Source organism: Solanum stenotomum, chromosome 2 (assembly GCF_019186545.1).
Source record: "Solanum stenotomum isolate F172 chromosome 2, ASM1918654v1, whole genome shotgun sequence".
Taxonomy (NCBI): Eukaryota; Viridiplantae; Streptophyta; class Magnoliopsida; order Solanales; family Solanaceae; genus Solanum; species Solanum stenotomum.
The window spans coordinates 26,866,516-26,887,047 of NC_064283.1; the positions used below are offsets into that span (position 1 = coordinate 26,866,516).

At 34.5% G+C, this 20,532-nt stretch overlaps 1 protein-coding gene across 1 annotated transcript; it reads right to left on the minus strand.

Moving 5' to 3' along the window:
• Positions 1–1,411: 1,411 nt before the first annotated feature.
• On the minus strand, positions 1,412–19,400 carry LOC125855858 (protein PSK SIMULATOR 2-like). Its single transcript, XM_049535531.1, has 14 exons — positions 19,328–19,400; positions 19,117–19,264; positions 18,795–18,932; positions 18,500–18,644; positions 8,876–9,285; positions 8,704–8,794; positions 4,955–5,048; positions 4,110–4,207; positions 3,859–3,928; positions 2,621–2,718; positions 2,429–2,542; positions 2,270–2,346; positions 2,126–2,158; positions 1,412–2,027 (listed from the first exon to the last, which is right to left on the minus strand). Exons 1-14 carry the CDS (start codon positions 19,398–19,400, stop codon positions 1,703–1,705), a joined length of 1,914 nt encoding a protein of 637 aa, XP_049391488.1. The 3' UTR covers positions 1,412–1,702.
• Positions 19,401–20,532: the final 1,132 nt, after the last annotated feature.

Below are 20,532 nucleotides of genomic sequence, written 5' to 3' on the forward strand. Positions count from 1 at the left end.
TTCTAAATTTTGAGGTGTTATAGCACTACAATACCATTTTTAACCCGTCAAGGCTACCATTTTCAATCCATGCTTTTTTCAACACACATGCTATTTTTAACCAATTTTTAACCTAAAAAAGGGCAAGCAACAGTCTCTCTTTGAATGCCCAAAACGGTTTTACCGATTAAAAAAGATCAAATCTGGTCAATGAAAATGAAATTATATTTTATAGCCTAAGTCATGCATTGTTGTGATGGAAGAAAAGTATTTACCACAATACTTTGCAAATCCTACAATTGTCCAAATAAAATCACTTCAAAAGAACTTCTACACAAGACAATGACATGGAATATGTTTTCGAAGCACAAAATCAAAAGAAAAATAAAAAAGATGAAAATAAATTTTGCATGTTCAAAAACAATAAAAAAAATTTAGCATCAACTCCAAAGCAAAAATTGAAGAGGAGCATTTTTTTTAAAATTGCAGTAACTAAAGCAAAGGAGGAGTGTTGAAATTTGTTTTTAGTTACTAGAGTGATTCTTAGCAAAATAAGTTGAACTTTAAATTTTAGTTAGGTTGTTTGAATAGTTGAGATATTTTAGATTGTTTTAAATTTCAAACTATGCATATTATTCTTTCATGCTGGCTATTAAAAGTCCTTCAATGCTTAATGAAATTATTGAAAGCTATTAAAAGATATTTCAATCGTAAGTTCAATCAATTCTTTTTGCTCCCCCAATTTTAAAAAACACCAACATGACAGCTCCACTCGAGCCCAAAATGCTATGCCCAATCGAAATGCTCCACATAGGAATATTGTTATGTATCTCAACTAATATTCCTCTATAATTTGCAAAATATCGTAAAGATAAATTTGGTGTATTTGTCCTTTCGAACCTTTATTTCATGTCCCAGACACGAGTTCTTAAAATTATACTTCCCTTAATTTAGGCCACGAGTTTCCTCGTTTTCCACTAAAAGTTACCGTCCGACTATACTAGCGATCAGACCAGATCAAGCTAATTAGTCAACCACCGATCCGAACACTTGACCGATGAACCTTTCATGAGAACATCTTCTTTGATCCTTAAGGCAACATATCCAAACTTTATCCTAAGGCCATGTTTCCACCCTACATGCAACCACCTATATAGGTTATTTTTCCCCAATACAACCCTTAGGGAGGGAAGAGCCAACACCAAATCTTCTCATCGATGGGAACTAGGAGGAAAAATCAATGGTAGACCATTGAGATATAGGTAGCTAGAAATTTTTGGGCGGAATCTTGACAAGTGATGATGAAATGGAGTAAATGCACTGCCCATGTTCGAAACATGGTAAAAAATACCAATGATTCGAAACATATTTGTCTATAGAGTTACTTGTTCCAATTCTTAGTCATATTTTATCTCACTAAATCACATTAAATGATTTACACTTGAGAAAGAATCCAGGTTTTGTCAAACATGTAAAGAGGGCTTCAGATGATTATTGCCATTTGCCACCCCATAGAAACCCATACAACATTTACTACACAAAAAACTCTTTCCAGTCAAACTTCACTAGCCATGAGTAGTGATCAAAGATAATATAATCTTTAGAACCCTTAATGAGTTATTGTCATTTGCCACCCTATAGAATTAGGATGTGTATCGAAAAAATATCTTGAGACGTTTGTTTAGAAGCTCAAACTGTTTAATCTAATACGTTAGGCTTTGAACTATGTATGTGGAGAAGTACCAGTGCTTTTACTTAGACGCTGGACATGTTTCTTGGACATGACGAATTCCTGGCTTTTGCTTATTCCTGGAACCAACATTCCTCTCTGCATTACCTTCTCCAATAAGTTTCTATCTTCCTCAGAGAACCGCACCTTGGATGTTTTTGGTGGGAAAGCCTTATTGGATCTTCTCAGGCTGATCATGTGATGAAGCCATGTCACGAGTTCAATGATAAGTTCATCCATCTTCTCTTTGTCTGCATGATACAGAGTTTGCAACCGAATGATCTTCTTGTGTCCACGACTCATCTTGCCTAAATCATTTCTGATACAAACAAACATGGACAATAGTAAATGTCAAGTATATGATTTGATCGGGAGTGGGGTGGGGGTGCTGTAACACTAAAATATGCAGTAACTGACCCAGTATTAGCCCACCCGAAACCTTGAAGTGCTCTGTTAGATGCAAAACAATTAGTATGAATAAATACATTGGACCAACTTTTAGGTTTTTATAACAAAAAACAAAATTTGTTGATTTCAACATCACCACCAACAGGTACCTACCTTTTAGTATTTGTAGCTATTGGAACAAGCCACTGAAGTGTTATTCCCAAATCTGCTTTGATCTGAGAAAGTGTGAGCTGCAACAACAACAATGACAACAACTATTTTACATACATATAACACCACTTTATGTAGAAAAATAATATGTAGAGGACTAACCTCTTCCTTAGTGACTGCCTGCAACCGAGAACGAAGGGATGTCTTCACGTTGGGGGGTAATCCATTATATAGTGCATCCCTCATGTTATCAGAAGGAGAAGTGGGGTATAAGGCCTGACATGATATCAAATCCCATAATAACTATTTGCACTAGTTACATTATAGGAGATTAATTGAGCAGAAAGTACTTACAATGGCATCTATTCGAGTAATTAAGTTAGCATAGTGTAAAGCAAGACCAGCTTCTCCCAGTGTTTCTGATTTTCTTCTAGGCGAGGATGTCAACCCTACTAAAAACATACACATAATATTTCATAAAACCATTTGTACTACAGGAAAGTAACCTGAAACATTGACCATTAAAGAAAAGGTAAAGCTTTATAAATATAACAGCACTGGATATGTTAATAGGTTTTCAAGTTTGTAGATAACCATTTGCATATCTTTTCCTGTTCCTCTTCTTTTTTCTTTTTTTTTTCTCTTTTTTTCCAATTCATCTTACTTCAGCCTCTATTCTATAGAAATTGATGTATTTGGTTTCATGTAGAACAAATATATAGACCACAATTTAGGAAAATACATAAATGATGTGACGGAATCTTGGTTTGATCATCTATAATTTTTAGCAAGAAAGGATGTTCAAAAGATATTTTTTTGACAAGTGAAGAGACATAACACGACAAAGCTAAAAGATTATTCACAGGACTTTTTTATCCTAAAACATAGCATTATTTGTAAAGAAGATTTAAATGCAAAGTCTTATACAGGAAAAAGGAAGACAATCCTTAGTTTGGGACAGTCGAGCAATACCAATGCAAACAGCTAGACTTAAAATTCTTGGAGTTGTTTGTGACAGATTATTATGAAGTGCTATTGAATTTAAAAGAAACAATTCAAGAGAGGCCAAGGTATTTGTATTAGTTGGTTCCAATCCTTTCATGCTCGCCAAAAACTAAAACAAGTTCCTTAGGCACTTTTCATGTGCATAGGGACATATTAAGCCAATCAAATTTAGTGTTAAAAATATTGTATGTTTAAATTAACTCGTTTCCTTATCATATTAAGCTAATTAAACTGGTTTAGGTTTGTTCTTTACACAATTCAATTAAATAAAATCCAAATGCTTGCAAAACTCTCCTCATAATCATAGTATTTATTTTTGACAATATACCAAATCACTTTATATAGATACGAATCATCTTATTCCTTATACGTAGCCAACTAATCTTATTGTGATCATATTTTTCTTGTGGTATATATGTTCCTCAAGTCAATATATGTTTAATTCTATATGACTAATCATAGCTTAGGGGTTTAGAGCCTCAATTCTATATTATCAGATGGATTTGACAACAAAGATATAAGTACTAGTATGCCTACGACCACACCAACTTGTGAAATGTTTACAAAACTTCTGGATATTCTCGTACCGTCATATCCATATGCCTCTGAAATCTCTTGATGAATAAAAGTAGCAATGCCAACAAGCTTCTCTACAACCTACAAGGATGAAGATAAAAAATAAAAGGATGAAGAATGTTAAGTCCATAAACATTTAAAAAGTAGAAGACAAATTTTCATTTCAACTACTATTATTGAAGCAATTTTCCCTTCTACAGTGATCCTTATAATTTTCATTTTATTTCTCAATGGAATTCAAAATGATTTTTGGTCAAAGTACCTCCTCCAGACTCTTGAACCAAAGACTCTTCTTTTTCCAGTTCCTCACAGATTTTCTTTGATGTTTTAGCTCGCTTTCTAACATCATGGCATGTTCTCCTACAAGTGAAGGAAAACATTCAATTTGTCAGTTTAACATGGTATTAATCAATTTAACAAACATAAACAAAATGCCTCTTGTCCTCCAATTGACCAAAGCTCTTGGTTAAACGAGTATCAGTAGAGTGTGGAAAAAGATGAGTATACTGATGTCAAATTGTAGGGATACACATTATATCCAACTCAGTTCAACATAATATCACTGAAACATGTTAAGTGACTTCCCATATTTAGAGGCCTATAATTTGGATATACTGTTTACAATCTCATGCTTTTTTGCTAGCATCATACATAACATGCTATTTTTTTAAATTGTATCGGATTGTCTCGTTGCAGTAAAAAAAAAATTAAAAGTTTTAAGAACCCAAAGGACAAATCTTCTGAATAGGAGAATGCCACCAGATAACAACATGCCTCCAGAATAATCAATAACTTTGCTTTAAATGTAATCTTACTTGACTCATTATTTAAGGCGTAACCTTACCTGGAAACTTCTACTTAGATGCAATAGAAGCGTTAAATTCGTACCAAACTGATGAAATCAAGTTGTACACTGAATAAATATTGCTACTTTCTATTGCAAATTTTCCTTGTAAAAGTTAATCTTCAAAAGAAACTACGAATTAAATTTTAAGGCAACATGAGATCCAATTATTTTCTTCCACCAAATTTCATTCAACCCCCTCTCCTCCAGAGGCATAGCTAAGGAGTAAGACAGTATCACAGAAAATTGAAGTAAAATTGTACCTTCGAGAGACAGTTTTAAAAAAATTAATGCCTCAATTTTTCTTTGATAATCCTTTTCAAATTTATCCAGTGCGTGAAGCTCATGATACAGTTCCTGAAAAAGAAATGAGGAGTCACACCGTCATCTTTGCATATAGAAGAGAAACTAATGATGTGAACCATATCAATCCTTGTAGAGAAAATGTCATTTAACACTAATAAATGTCAATGAATTTCCTCTGGGTGATTTGCTTTATACCACTCCAGCATACTTGTCTACAGATTTTATAATTCCATCGATCAACAAAATACCATAACAAGTAAATAAAATCTTGACAAGTAAATTAATAACAAACATAAGTGCCTTCTAACCCACCCCATTAATCCAAAAGAGAAGGTATGCGCCTATGTATTTGCATGACCCCCGCACATTTAACCCTATCAATTCCCATACCAATGACCCACTCCGCTTGTTCAGTACTACAAACTATTATAGAAGGTTCAATGTCATTTAAGGAAGGTCCACACGAAAGAGAATTGCTTTTGTTGAAGGAATAACAATAAAATAAGCTCAAACTAAAGTTGGCAGATTTTATAACTAGCTCTCATGCAACAGGCTAGTTGCAATATCAAAACACAAGACCACACTCCACTATCTACTAACCTTCTACCCTAATACATGTACTTCACATTCTCTTATCTAAGGTCATGTACTCGGTAATTTGAAGGTGCACCATGTCCTATCTAATCATTTCTCCCCAACATTGCCTAACTCTACCTCTCCTCATACCTACTATATCTAACATCTCACACCTCTTCACTAGGGCATCCATGCATATGAAGAAGACTATTGATTGAAAGAAAGAGCTCTTGATAATCATCATATCATACTATACTAAAAGTGGGACCATCTTAAGTTGAAATTTGGATTTAAAAAATACCCTTTAGATATTGAATGACCAATTTATCCTCTCCTAACAATAAAATTACCCCCATTAAATTATTAAGTAATTACTTGTATTCCATCAATTTGTGGGTTTTCTTATCTTAATTAAGCAGCCTTAATTGTTTGTTGTTTTGTATTCCATGATGATTACTTTTCATTCCATTAGTTTACAAGACCATTCATCTACCAAACCAATCCTTACTAATGGGGAACGAATTAAGGGAGAAGGTTAGGGATGATGGATGTCAATTGTTATTGCTCTCAACATCCAATGGTGTTCTTACTTAGCATCACACTAAATTCATCTTGATAATTCCAAATTACATTGGAAAAGTTATCACTCACCGCTACAAATTAGGAACTTACCTTTCATCAAATTCCAAGTTGAGATGAAAAGGAGGAAGAAAGTTAAAAAAAAAAAAAAAAAAAAAAAAAAAAAAAAAAAAAAAAAAAAAAAAAAAAAAAAAAAAAAAAAAAAAAAAAAAAAAAAAAAAAAAAAAAAAAAAAAAAAAAAAAAAAAAAAAAAAAAAAAAAAAAAAAAAAAAAAAAAAAAAAAAAAAAAAAAAAAAAAAAAAAAAAAAAAAAAAAAAAAAAAAAAAAAAAAAAAAAAAAAAAAAAAAAAAAAAAAAAAAAAAAAAAAAAAAAAAAAAAAAAAAAAAAAAAAAAAAAAAAAAAAAAAAAAAAAAAAAAAAAAAAAAAAAAAAAAAAAAAAAAAAAAAAAAAAAAAAAAAAAAAAAAAAAAAAAAAAAAAAAAAAAAAAAGTTGAGCAAAGATGGAAAACATAAGAACAACTTCATTACACACAGGAGTATAAGACTTCTATAGTTCACTCTTTTCTTCGATGTTCAAACTATAGCAAATAATAGAAGTTGTGCAATAGATATTTCATGCAGGAAGCTTTTTAATTGGATGTCTCGGTCTCCTTCCAGAATAGGAAATCTTGAATGAAAAACTCAAAATTTTCTGTTGTTTACTTGGTTTTTTATTACATGTGGACAATATAGTTAAACATTTCAGTCAAATAAGTTTTCTACTGTATATTTTTTTCCTAAGTAATCATAATGTAGAATGATCAGCCTGCAACTTTCGTTTACTCTTTTTTTTTTGAAATTAGTAATGTTTTTTTTTGAGACAAGGTAACTTTGTATTCACACCAAAAAATTCATCATCCAAAAACTGATGAATTGGAAACTTACATCCCACCCATGGGTATACTTTACAAGTTTCCTTTAAAATCAACCAAGTCTACTATATCCCCTACAAGGTTCTGTTTACACCAAAAAAACAAAAGGCTTATACAATTCATTCTAATCTTCTGTAAGTTAGTCTTTTGTCCCTCAAAACTTCTTAAATTTCTTTCTTTCCAGAGAGTCCACCATATGCAAGCAGGAATAGTTCTCCACCAGTGTTCATTTCTCCCTCTGTTCCCAATACCTTTCCAGCTATTTAGTAGTTCCTTTGTTGTGCTAGGCATCACCCATTCAACTCCCAACAGAGCCAAAAACATGTTCCATAGGCTCAATGCTGCCTTACAATGAAGGAACAGATGGTCATTGGCTTCTGCTTCCTGTTCACACATGACACATCTTGAACAAAATTGCCATCCCCTTTTCTGTAAAGCCTCATGTGTTAAACAAGCCTTTCTACAAACCAACCAACAAAAACAAGCTACCTTTGGGGGGCATTTGGTCTTCCAGATTAACTTCCAAGGCCAAATGTCCACCATTTAGTAATGTTGTATTCCTCAGCATTAAGGCTATGCTGGTGACCTCCAAAATTTCGTACATAGAGGGGCTAGGAAGGCTAATTACAAAGATCCTAACATATCTACTAGTTGCTCTACCTCCTCTATACATTCCTGTTTACACCAAAAATACAAATATGCAATGCAATTTTCTTTGACTTTCTGTATGGAGTTTGATTTGTTCTCATAGCATCTTCCATTTCTTTCCTTCCATACTGACCACCATATGCAAGCTGGAATAATTCTCCACCATTTTTTTGGCTTTTACTGCCTCCTCTCCTGATCCAGCAACTCAACAGGTCAGCAGTATGTTCTGGCATCGTCCAGCTGTTACCAGTGAGCCTCAAAAACAGAGACCATAGTTGACCTGTAGAGTCTACAGTGTAGAAAAAGATGGCTGTTGGTCTCATTTGTCTCATTGCATAGAAAACACCTTGGTACTAGTTGTACACCTTTCCTCTGCAGTACCTCCTGTGTCAGACAAGCCCTCTTAGCTACCAACCATACAAAACATTTGATCTTGGTTGGTGCTTGGCTTGTCCATACATATTTCCATCTAGCCAATCTGAGACCTTGTTGAGTTCCCATTTCCTTCTTATAGAGCTTGTTAACTGTGAATCTTCCATCCTCAGAGTGTACCCACGAGATTGTGTCTGGCCTTGCAGCAAAACCATTAAACTCATTGATTGCATGTAACAATTGTGCCATCCTATCTATTTCCCAGTCATTGAAATGTCTCCTGAAAGATATATCCCAACCACTTTCGTTTACTCTTTCTTTACATTCAAAAGTTTTAGCACTATATTTTTTTATTTATGAATTGATTTTATCGAGAAGATTGAATCATTGGCACATTAGTAGCCCTGATGTTTAAGTTGTCACAATTGGTCTTTTGAGATCAAAAACAATGTCCAAGTTGATCTTATATTAAAGGTTTTCAACGATAAAGTCATAATATAACGAATATGTTGTTTAATAGATATGAGGTACACGTGGAAAGCACGTGCGCAGACACTAGTATGTTAAAGCACAAAAACATGTAGAAAAGTAAAGGCATCTCAAAACAAAACAAAGCATTACAGAAGTATGTTGTGCCAGAGTTATCAGCTCCTGCATTGTCATTTCAGCCTCTGTTCTTAGCTGTTTATGAGTAACAGTGTCCATGTCCAACCTGGAAAATGATTACATGTTTCTCATAAACATATTTATTGACATAAAATTGCAACAGTTTTAATAAAACAATTCAACTTACTTGGAAAAATAGCGACCTAGATTGTGCCATTGTGGGTCTTTACACATATCTCCAAATCTGATGACTTCACAACAGAAAACAGCAAAATCCTCCCTTTTGTCATGAGCAACTATAGTAAGCAGATCCTTCATGTTAGTAGAAACCAACTGTTGCACACCTTTTGAAGGAAGAAGTTCCTTGTTTAAATACTCGACATTTTCTTCAGAAAGAGATTGCAATAAATTTGCAGCTTTGGTGATGGTGTTTGCAATTTCAAATGCTAGAATAGATATTTTGTCTTGTCGAGATGCCATTCCAGTCATGAAGCCTCGAGAATTCAAATTTCTCATGCTGTTGCCAAGTGTATCTAAAACTTCTACTGCCTTTTCTAGGCCAACTGTACTGGCTTTTCCAAGAAAACAGGTGGGGGCCTATAATAGAAAAATTATGTCTTGTTATCGTGTGCGAGAGAATCCATATGAATCAAAAGACAAAACCAATAACATGATGATGGTTGTTCAAATATCATACTAGCCATCAACAGAGAAAGAGAAAATAGGTGCCAAACCCACCCATATGGATATTTTCCAAAGTCATTGTTATATTGAACTAGACTCTGGGATACACCCACATGGTTCTTCAATACTTCAACTTCCATTTGTCAAATGAGCTTATCAGATGCTTAACCATCGATGTTGTTACTTATGTTTATGACATACAGCTTAATCCTAATGATTTCCAATCAGTCTTGTCCCACTAGTGCTCAAGTGAACCTTAATTTCAATACCAGCAAATATTTTTTTAAAAAAATTGGTAACTTTGTGTATTTCTATCAATAATTAAGATCATACAGTACATTGGTTATACTTGCACTCTATTTACATCAAAAGACTCTTAAGAAACTGGAGCTATTCTAGTCTTCTATAGGGAGCTTAATACATCTAGAATTTCCACAGTTTCTACCGAGTGAAACTGTCTACACCAAAAACTAAAGAGCAAAATAATTCATCTTCATTTGTTGGATAGAGTTGCTCCTATTTTCAAAACATCTAGAATTCCTCTCTTTCCATATTGTCCACCATATACAAGCTGGAACCATTCTCCATCTTCCTCTATCTCTGACTTCCAAACCTTCTTCCCAACATGCTAGAGTTTCAGAAATCTTTCCAGGCATTATCCATGTGATACTTCTGAGTGCCAGGAACATCCCCCATACTTGACCAGATATTTTGCAGTGGAGGACAAGGTGATTCACTGTTTCTGTAGTTTCCCCACATAGGCAGCATCTGGGACAGATGGTAATCCCTCTTTTCATCAAGTTATCTTGAATAAGAACTGCTTCTCTTGCCAAAATCCAGACAAACCATGAAACCTTATATGGTATCTTAGCCTTCCAAATGTGCTTCCAAGGCCATTCTACCATTTGATGATTGGTTTGGTTCATACGTTTGTAAGTTGCATTCACTTTGTAAGCACCACTGTTGTGTCCATTCCACCATAATCTGTCAGCCCCTTCTTTTAAACCTCCAAAGTTCCCAGCAGATTGAAGAAAGCAATCACCCTACTCACCTCCCAGTCATTAGGCATTCTTCTGAAGGTAGTATCCCAACCTTCGTTTGACCACTGTTCTGCCACTGTATTATGTTGATGTGAAGTACAAGATTGTAGATGTCAAGGAATTTCTCTTGTAACCTCTCGGTCCCTAGCCATACATCCTTCCAGAAAACAGTTTTACTACCATCTGCAACTTTAATGGTGCTTCTGTTTTTCAGCAAAGGCCATAAGACCCTGATAGATCTCCATGAACTAACCCCATAAGGAGTGTTGATCTCCTTTGTCATCCATTTGTCCTCTTCCTCGTACTTTGCCTTGATAGCCTTTACCCATAACATTTGCTCTTCTTGTGTGTATCTCCAAAGCCATTTTATTTTTAAAGCCTTATTCTGAAACTTCAGATCCTTGAGTCCCAGTCCCATCCCCCCCTCTTCTTACTCACTGTAAAAGCCTTCCATTTCACCAAGTAGAAACCTTTCTTCTCCTTATTTCCTTGCCACAAGAAGGATCTTCTAATGTTGTCAAGTATTTTAATAACACTTGCTAGGATTGGAAATAAGGACATCATGTAAGAGGGGAGGGCATCTAACACAGAGTTGATGAGTATGACTCTTCCACCTAGTGACAAGTATTGAGACTTCCACCTGGAAAGTTTCTTCTCGCACTTTTCAATGACACCATTCCAAATTTCCTTGGACTTTGAATTAGCCACTAAAGGCATACCAAGATATACAAATTGGAAGGACCCTACTTCTCTTCCCAATATCGAGGCCAGGAACTCCATATCATTGACTTCGTTAATAGGATACAATGAGCTTTTCCTCCAGTTAATATGCATACCAGACACATTCAAATACCACCAAAATCACCCTCAAATACTTCAATTGATCCACATTTGCATCGCAAAAAGTCAGAGTGTCATCTGCATACTGCAAGTGTGTAATATCCATGCTACTATTGTCCCTCCTTTCCATTTCAAAACCGTTAATCCAGCCAATGTGCTTTGCTTTTTTCACCGTATTGTTTAAACCTTCCATTGCCAAAATGAACAAAAAGGGAGACAAGGGATCACCTTGTCTTAACCCTCTTTCAGCTTTGAAAAAACCAACAGGAGAGCCATTGATCAGAACTGAAAAACTCACAGTGGAAATGCAATGTCTGATCCAATTGATCCATTTGACTCCAAAGCCCATCCTCTTCAGGATATCCAATAAGAACCTCCAGTTGACATGATCATATGCTTTTTCTATATCAAGCTTGCATAGAATACCAGGTTTGTTCTGTTTGATTCTAGAATCTACAACTTCATTAGCCACCAAGACAGCATCCATAATTTGTCTCCCCTTGATAAAAGTCATTTGCTGGGAATCTATTAATTTTGCCATCACCTTTTTCAATCTATCAGTTAGTACCTTTGAAAACAGTTTATAGATACTGCCTATCATACTTATAGGCTTGAAGTCTCTCAATTCCTTAGCTCTTTTCTTCTTTGGGATTAGAGCTATAAAAGTTGCATTAAAGCTCTTTTCAAATATCTCCTGTTCATGAAAATTTCTAAATGCACCGTGATGTCTTGTTTCATTATCTCCCAACAGTTGAGGATGAAATCCATAGTGAAACCATCAGGTCCTGGAGCTGTCTCTGGCACAACATTTGAGGCAGTGAAAAACCTCCTGAAATCCATAGTGCACCTTTGTCTTGTTTAATATTATTCTTTTCATTTCTTTTTATTTTTCCCATAATTATCTTCCATATTAAAATTTTAATCAGAAGTTACCATCACTTCGATCCTACTAACAGTTTCATTATTGTTTATTGTCTTTGTACTACTACCACAATTGATAGAAACCTCATCTATGATATCTTTTTCTTTCTTTTTGGGATAAATACCTAAAAAAACCCTTTAAACTTGACAAGTGAGTTGTGACACTGACGACATAGACACAAAAATGTATCTTGTAAACACATGAATCCTACCTGGCTTACCAATGTCATTTCTGAGTGTGTGATTGTGCTGACACTTCAAGAACTCCATTCTTAATATCCTAAATCATTCATTTTCTTAAATTTCTTTTCTCCTCCTTCCCCCATGTAAAACAAACAAACCGAGAGCCAAAAATATATTTGTCCCCCCNCCCCCCCCCCCCCCCCCCCCCCCAAACCCAAAAAAAAGGATTTGACTTCTTATATAACATTTAAACAAATACAAGTAAGCTTTATTTATGATCGAAAGAACTAATAAGGCCTCAAAGTCAGATCTAAAAATGTAATGACCTTAAGTATACAAGTTAAATTAATGTAACTTAAAATAGAATACCTATTTTGTCAAGTGTATAGAAGATATAATTGGGCGTTATGAGATTTCTTTTCCAGTAAATGGTTTAACAAAAGCCATAGAGGGTACCTTGTTAATTCGTGGTGTAGAAATAGAGAAACATAATACCTCTGGCTTTTTGATTAACCCTAACCTGCTCTCATTTGCTCTATTCCCGCTTGACCAAACACCGCCCATTTTTCTCTCCAAAAAATTTCAGATCAGTAGAACAAAAACATATATAGGATCATCGATTATATTCTTTTATTTTCAGTTTCAAGAGGGTAATCTATACCAAGATTTCGAGGATGTTGGAATAGGACAGTAATAAATTCAAATTGCCATTTTTTCCCTCACTCACAGACACGACAAGTTTGACTTTATATTTACTTGACCACATATACTTGCCAACGCTAATGGGAGTTGGCTCAAAATAATAATAATAATTATTATGAGCCAATTTATTAGCGTTGACGGGTCTAAGTGGTCAAGTAAATATATAGTCAAACTTGTCGTGTCTGTGAGTGGGGAAAAATAGGCAATTTGAATATTCATCATCATCATCATTATTATTATTATTATCATTATTATTATTATTATTATTATTATTATTATTATTATTATTATCATTATTTATTATTATTATTATTATTATTATTAAATTTCCAAATGGTATTTGGTACCTTGTTGGAGTGGTGGACCTAGAATTTACATAAATTCCTAACAGTACTTACTGTGAATTAGAAATCCTCTTGCTAACGTGCGCTTGGGGGACGATGGCTCAACAACAGAAGATTCCAAGACCACCGCAAGAAGTGGTGGACAACCCACGAGGGAGAACACTAACACCTGATTCTGGTATTCCACATACCCTAGCCTCGATGAAGCTATGAAGCTGGCTACCTTGTGAAAGCAGCCACTCAACAGTGTTACCCATGGTAGAAGAGGATCATCTGAAGTCTGATTTAGATGAACAGATGCCGGACGAGACTCACGCTAGGAAGCTTACCTTCTCAGTAGGGTCTCACAATACCCCAAACTCTCAAGTTGATCAGAGGACAACGGTGGAAGTAGTGCGAGGTAACAACAAATTCAAAATGGTATGGGTCTCCACTATGACCCTCCAATTGTGAAAAATGGGCAGACAATAGTGAAGGTTAATCCTATTGAGGTAGAAGCGGTGTGTAATAAATGGGAAAATGCCCTTATAGGGTATGTTATCGGTGATTCCCCAGCTTTCAAAGATATGTTGAAATTATTCTATGGTGTTTGGAATTTTGTGTCTATTCCATGAGTGTATCTACATGATAAGTATATTTCTCCTCTTGTCTGAGACACATGAGGATAGAGATCATGTACTTTTAGAGGGACCTTATACTTACAACAATCACCCAATGGTGTTGAAAAACTGGGTGAAGGACTTCCAGTTCCAGCCTAAGATGCTTAGGATTATTCCACTGTGGGTGATGTTCCCAAGACTCCCACTTTACTACTGAGCTGAAGAAAATCTAGGTCGAATTGCTAGCTATATTAGCAAGCCTGTAAGTGTTGATAGAATGACCGCAACTATTGAAAGGGTCTCATTTGCTCGAGTTTTGATAGACTGATATAACTCAGCAGCTTCCACAAGAGCTCTATAATGAAAAGCCTGATGGAACTTTGATCACTCAAGTGATTAAGTATGAGTGGACACCACAGTTTTGTCATACCTGTATGAAGATGGAAAATAAGGAAGGTGAATGTAAGCATGGCAAGCCAGCTCCACCAGTTATACATCTAGCAAGGACAAGATGACCTCCTCCACCTGTATGGCAAGCTAGGACTGCTAAGCACCAAGAGCACCCAGCAAAGGGGAACGAAAAGGAGGACAATAATAAGGAGAATGTCAATGAAGAGAAATCCATTCCTTTCCAAATAGTCAATCCAAAGCTAGGGGTACTCAAACTACAACTAAGGAGGATAATGTTGAACCTCAAACCTCCAACAAGTTTACTCCCTTAGAAGACCATCAGAATGACTCAGATGAATGGACACACAGGGCTAAAACACATGCACCTCCCAATATAACATGATTATCAGTTCCTGGAATATAAGGTAGGACTGTACCAACCCTATAAGCAGGAGTTGACAGTTTTTCTGCTGAATTATAGAGTGAACTTTATGGGGTGTGTAGAAACAAAGATTCAAGATCACAAAGCTGAGAGAATTAAGATTAAATTGGGACAAGATTGGAAGGTCTATGTTAACCCTACTATACTTAATGGGAGGATATAGATTATTTGGCAACACAGCAGAGTGGAGGTAATTGTTTCGATTAGTACTGCTCAACTGGTGCACTATAAAGTACAAGGCAAAGACTCTGATTTCTCTTGTTTAATCACTATAGTGTATGACTTTGATACCCCAAATGCTAGAATGAGGCTGTGGGACTCTCTTAGGGGTCTTACTCTAAATAGTAGTGAACCATGGTTGATATTGGGTGATTTCAATGCCATATTGTCTCATGAAGATAGACTCAATGGTGAACTTGTGAAGCCCAGGAAACAGTGGACTTCCAATCTTGTGTTGATGATATAGGGGTGGGACAGCTACTAAGAAGAGGAACACATTTCACTTGGTGTAATAAGAGGGATATAGTTACTAGAATATATACCCACGTTGACTAAGCATTTGGTTATGTTGCATGGACTCTTAAGTATGGGGATATTGAGGCTGATTTTGTAGACCCAGGACGTTCTGATCATACACCTATTGTAGTGAATACATGCACTGTTCAGATTCAGGTTAAAAGGCCATTTAGACCGTTAAATGTGGTGATGAAGCACCATAGCTTTAAGGACCTTGTGATCTCTACTTGGAATCAACAGGTGAATGGGTATGAGATGTTTAATATATGTACCAAGCTACAGAAAATAGCCCACCAGGCTCAACACATTCAAAGACAGTACTCCTCTTTTAATACAAGAAAAATGACCTTTAGCGAGAGGACATTTGGTTGTGAAAAGTCCAAATTCGGTCGCTTAAGGTCATTAACGACATGAACCAATCCGGTCATTGTCCGTCATTAAAATTTCTGATGTTGAAAGTTTAACAACGGATTTTTGTTCGATCGTTAAATGAACTTTTAATGACAACATATAATCCAGTCATTATATATTCTTTAACTAGGTAATTTACCCACGCTGCGCGCGGTCATAAATAATAATTGCATTGAACTTGCAAATAATCATTTACTAATATCCATACAATAATGGAAAAAATAAGTTCTTAAAAAATATTAGCAATATTCCAACATTAATTTAATTATTTGTCATTATCACATAACTCAAAAAACTCTAATGAATGAATTATTCAGGAAATAATAAATTATTGGTTCTTTAATCAACATTAAAAGGAAAATAAAGAAAAACATAAGAATATATATACAAAGGTATTTGGTAAAAAAGAACACATTTAAGTTGCATAGATTATACAATTGTGATATATGTCTAAGGAAAAAATTTTAAAAATTGTTAACAAATTCAAAAAAGAAATTACGCTTGAACATGAAAGTAATTATAACTTTTGAACTTGCATAATGAATTTCCTCAATTGATAAGTGAGAAACTTCATATCTATGTAAAAATATATAATATGTAAGCTTAATTACATATAGTACTTTGAAGTTATAGAATTTTATATAGAATATCAAAACATAAATTCTTGGAACTGAGTACAATAATTATTTTCTGCACAATGAATATACCTACTATATGTGTATACGTTCAATATAACCGGAGACAATAACTTTGCAGAAACATAAACAATAGAGTTTAAAACATGTACTCAAAAACAATAAATTAATATTATAAGCATAAATTAATGACCGTAAAAAAACATATCAGGATATGTAACAATAGAATGAAATAAAAAGGAAATAATCGAGTCCACTGAATGGACAGTGTCCCCTTAAGAAAACTATTCTCCTCTAATACCCGAGGTTTAAAGAATTAGATCATCTCAGGATGAAACAATTTTACTCACCAATGTATTGATACAAAAACAATTGTGTCAGTAAGCCACTCAACATGAGCAAAGTACACAAATATTTAATTGTGCAGAAGAAGAAAAAGTTCAGAATTTTCGTTGTTTTAAAATTAGAGGAAATCCCTCTATTTATAGACAACAAAGGGTAGTGTGAACAAATGCTTATTGTGCCTTATCGGAAAGGTCACAACTTTTTGAAAAAGTCACAACGCTTCGGAAAGGTCACAACCTTTCATAAACATCACAACCTTTCGTAAAAGTCGCAACTCTTCATAAAAGTCACAACTTTTCATGATAGGGGAAGGTTAGTTTTGGAAATAAATAAATTAAAAAGCAATCCTTGTTTGTGGTGGCGACACGTAGGCGGGCCTAGGGTTCTCTTTTATATATATGATGATAGATACTGTATTTTCCCTACGCTAATTAATCAGTCCGGTCGTTAAAAATCATTAGCAACAACTAATATCTAACTAGTACAAGTATTTTTAATGACCAAAATTCCTTTCGTTAATTGTATGCCAGTTTTGACACCAACACTTTAAATGTCCAAAATTCCCCATCGCTAATGGTAATTTAAATATTAGCTACGCCAATCATGAAAGAGTTTCATAGACCACATTTTCATTTGCTATTATAAAATATTTTACAGCTGAACTTATAATAATAATAATTTCACACACATCCAAAAATATATTAAATAATTGAATTGATATTTGATATAAAAATCATCATTAATAAAAAGAACTAAAGAAAGATATATACCATTTCAAAGTTGTATGGCATCAACTTTAATCAACTCCTTATTAAAAAGAGGAAATTTTGCTACACATATACCTAATATATAATCTTTAAACCACCCCTAACAAAATCCTCGCGAACTTCAACTTGCTTCTTTACTTTGTTGAACGATATCATTTCAAATTCATGAGTTGCAAAAAAACAAATGTATGTCAGTTTAATAACAAAGAATTAAGAGTTTAAAGAAGAAACACATATAGAACCTCAAAATATTTACCAAAAAGGATGCAACAAAAAAATTAAAGCTTCTAAAAAAGCATGTGAACAATAACTAATATATTTATCGGACCTCATTAGCAGAGTAAACCATGTCGCTACAACAATTGTTAAAATCCATCTCAAAAGAATCCGATGAAAGAAAATAGAACAAATTGTAAGGTACAAAAAGTAAGAAGATCACTGTACATATATATTTGAGATATAAATCCATCTCAAAAGAATCCGATGAAAGAAAATAGAACAAATTGTAAGGTACAAAAAGTAAGAAGATCACTGTACATGTATATTTGAGATATAGGGACTTTCTTAATCTATTTTTAACCCTCAAAAGGAACAACATGTCTAGATTACTACTTTTAAAAGTTGAGGACAATCTCTAATATTTTTTTTTCATTGCTCAAGAATATCTGATGGACTCTTAACTGCCACTTCACAGCCCAACTCGACGTTACAGGTGTAAAAAAAAATTCTATATGCTTAATTAGGCAAACCTTTAGCAATTAAGCTTACCATGAGCACCACAATCTTGTTCTTTATTCTTCTTCTCAATTTATTTTAACAGATTATCAAGATTTACAAAAGTACTGACAAAGAGGATAAACTGAATTGCTAAGTAACTGGTGCCAAAAGAAACACATTCATTTCAAGTTCACATAATAATTTAATAGGTCATACGAGAAAGAATGAGCTGATTCACACAAAAGAACACAGAAGAAAGGTGATTAAACAAGCACCTGTTCTACCACCAAATTAGCAGATGTGACCACAACACAGAGACTACCTCTCCTTAGCAACACAAGCAACTTTGGATGATGGCAACCAATGGCTGATTTACTTAGGTCTTGACCAAATGCTATCACCTCAGGAAATGGAGGATAACTGTAATCATGAACTCACGAGATCAAAAGTTGTTTGTTGTTACATTCCTAAGCAGTATAAGAAAGTCAACCATTTCTAGCACATGCTCCTAATAGCATACTATTTCCCAAAGCATAGTGAAAAAGAGAGGGGAGGGGTATGTCGACCTACATAATAACCAGGTTTGGAAAATCTGGATAAGGCTTTGAACTTCTTTTATTAGGGCTCGAACCCCAACAATTTTCAACATTGTGGCAAGCTATGGTAACAGGTAGTAGATCAGCTGGAATCTCGCAGTAGGACAGAAACCTATAATAAAAGATTCATTCAGAATAAAAGAAAAGAACAAAAGCTACATGTAGTCTGGACATATACATATATTTCAAACTATGTAATTGGCTATATTGACTATGTAGCGTTAGTTGCCTTATAAGCATTTAGGAACTCCTTAAATATAAGCTAATCAAAATGCAAGCAGGAAAGTCTGACCTACAACGGTATACCAGCAGTAAATGTTGCAATAAATAGTTGTTCAAGATTCTCAATTGGATTGAGAATCTCCGGCAATGATACATCAATAGGATCGTCTGAAAAGTTTGGTGGCCCTTCACTGGCTAGTCGATTCAAAACAAACTTCTTTCCTGGAGTGGAACAACACCAGTTCTGTTGTCTTATTTCATTGTATCATCAAGTAGACCAACAACCTCCTTGCTCATAAGCCCCAGAGATAACACGTCCTCTCTTCCAATAGTATTGAACTCTCATGAGATGCTCCATCATTATTGACTTGTTCTACGCCCTTCTCATCGAGATGACATGCTTCCACCTCAACAGCAAGTGTAGATCCTTGGGGAAATCACATTCCTTATCCTGGCCAGGTTCACCCACAACAAGAAATACCTCCTTCCTACAAGATTTTGATCAGAATGTACTCCATGAAGACTAGCCACTGGAAATTAAAATCCTCATTGACTCCAATTTTACCCTAACATATAACTCTCCCTTTCATAATCAAGAATTAAACATTTGTGGATACGCGACACAGGATGGTTTCTACTTAATATCTCCAGTTGCGTACCAACTGTAGTACAATCTGTGGGTAATATATTATTTTTTCCAACTATATTTCTATCATCAACCTCCTGAACAAATACATCCTTTTGCAAACAAAATCCTATCTGTAACCCATACAACAGATCCCTTGACTTCCACAACCAAGCAAAACTTCATCACTGACACAAATCTCCACAATCTCACCTTTTGCAACTCTAACCTCATTAAAAAACACCCATTCAGCGAAACACTAAACTTAGTTATTGTTGTAGAAGAGGCTGAAAATAAAATAAAATGTAGTTCAATTGGTAATATTAGTAAATTCTACATGGCAACAGGCAAATCTAAAATGATTAGACAGATCAAACAGATAACAAACCACCAACAAACAAGGTTTAAAAATAAAAAAAATCTAGATAAAATCATACAGGGTAAATTCAGAATTGAGCAAAATTAGGCGTTCCACAAAGCAATTCATAGGTAAAACAACAAAAACTTACCTTGCAGAGAAGGAAACTCCAAGATGAGTCCCGATATTGCTACAAGAAATCAAAGAAATGTACCACAGTTGAACATCTAATCTACTAATGTGAATATTGTGTGGTTGTGGCTCCTAAAAATAAAAATTATGTGAACCAATGTGACGGTGCTTTGCAACAATAAGAATGTAATCAGTATGACTATACGAAGTTTGGCTATAAATATGATTACCGCACAAAGAACAAGAAACAACAACAACAATACACCCAGTGAAATCCCACTTATTGGGGTTTGGGGAAGGTAGAGTGTATGTAGACCTTTTTTTTTTTTACATAAGGTACTGTAGAGTGTATGTAGACCTCCTTAGCACTACCTC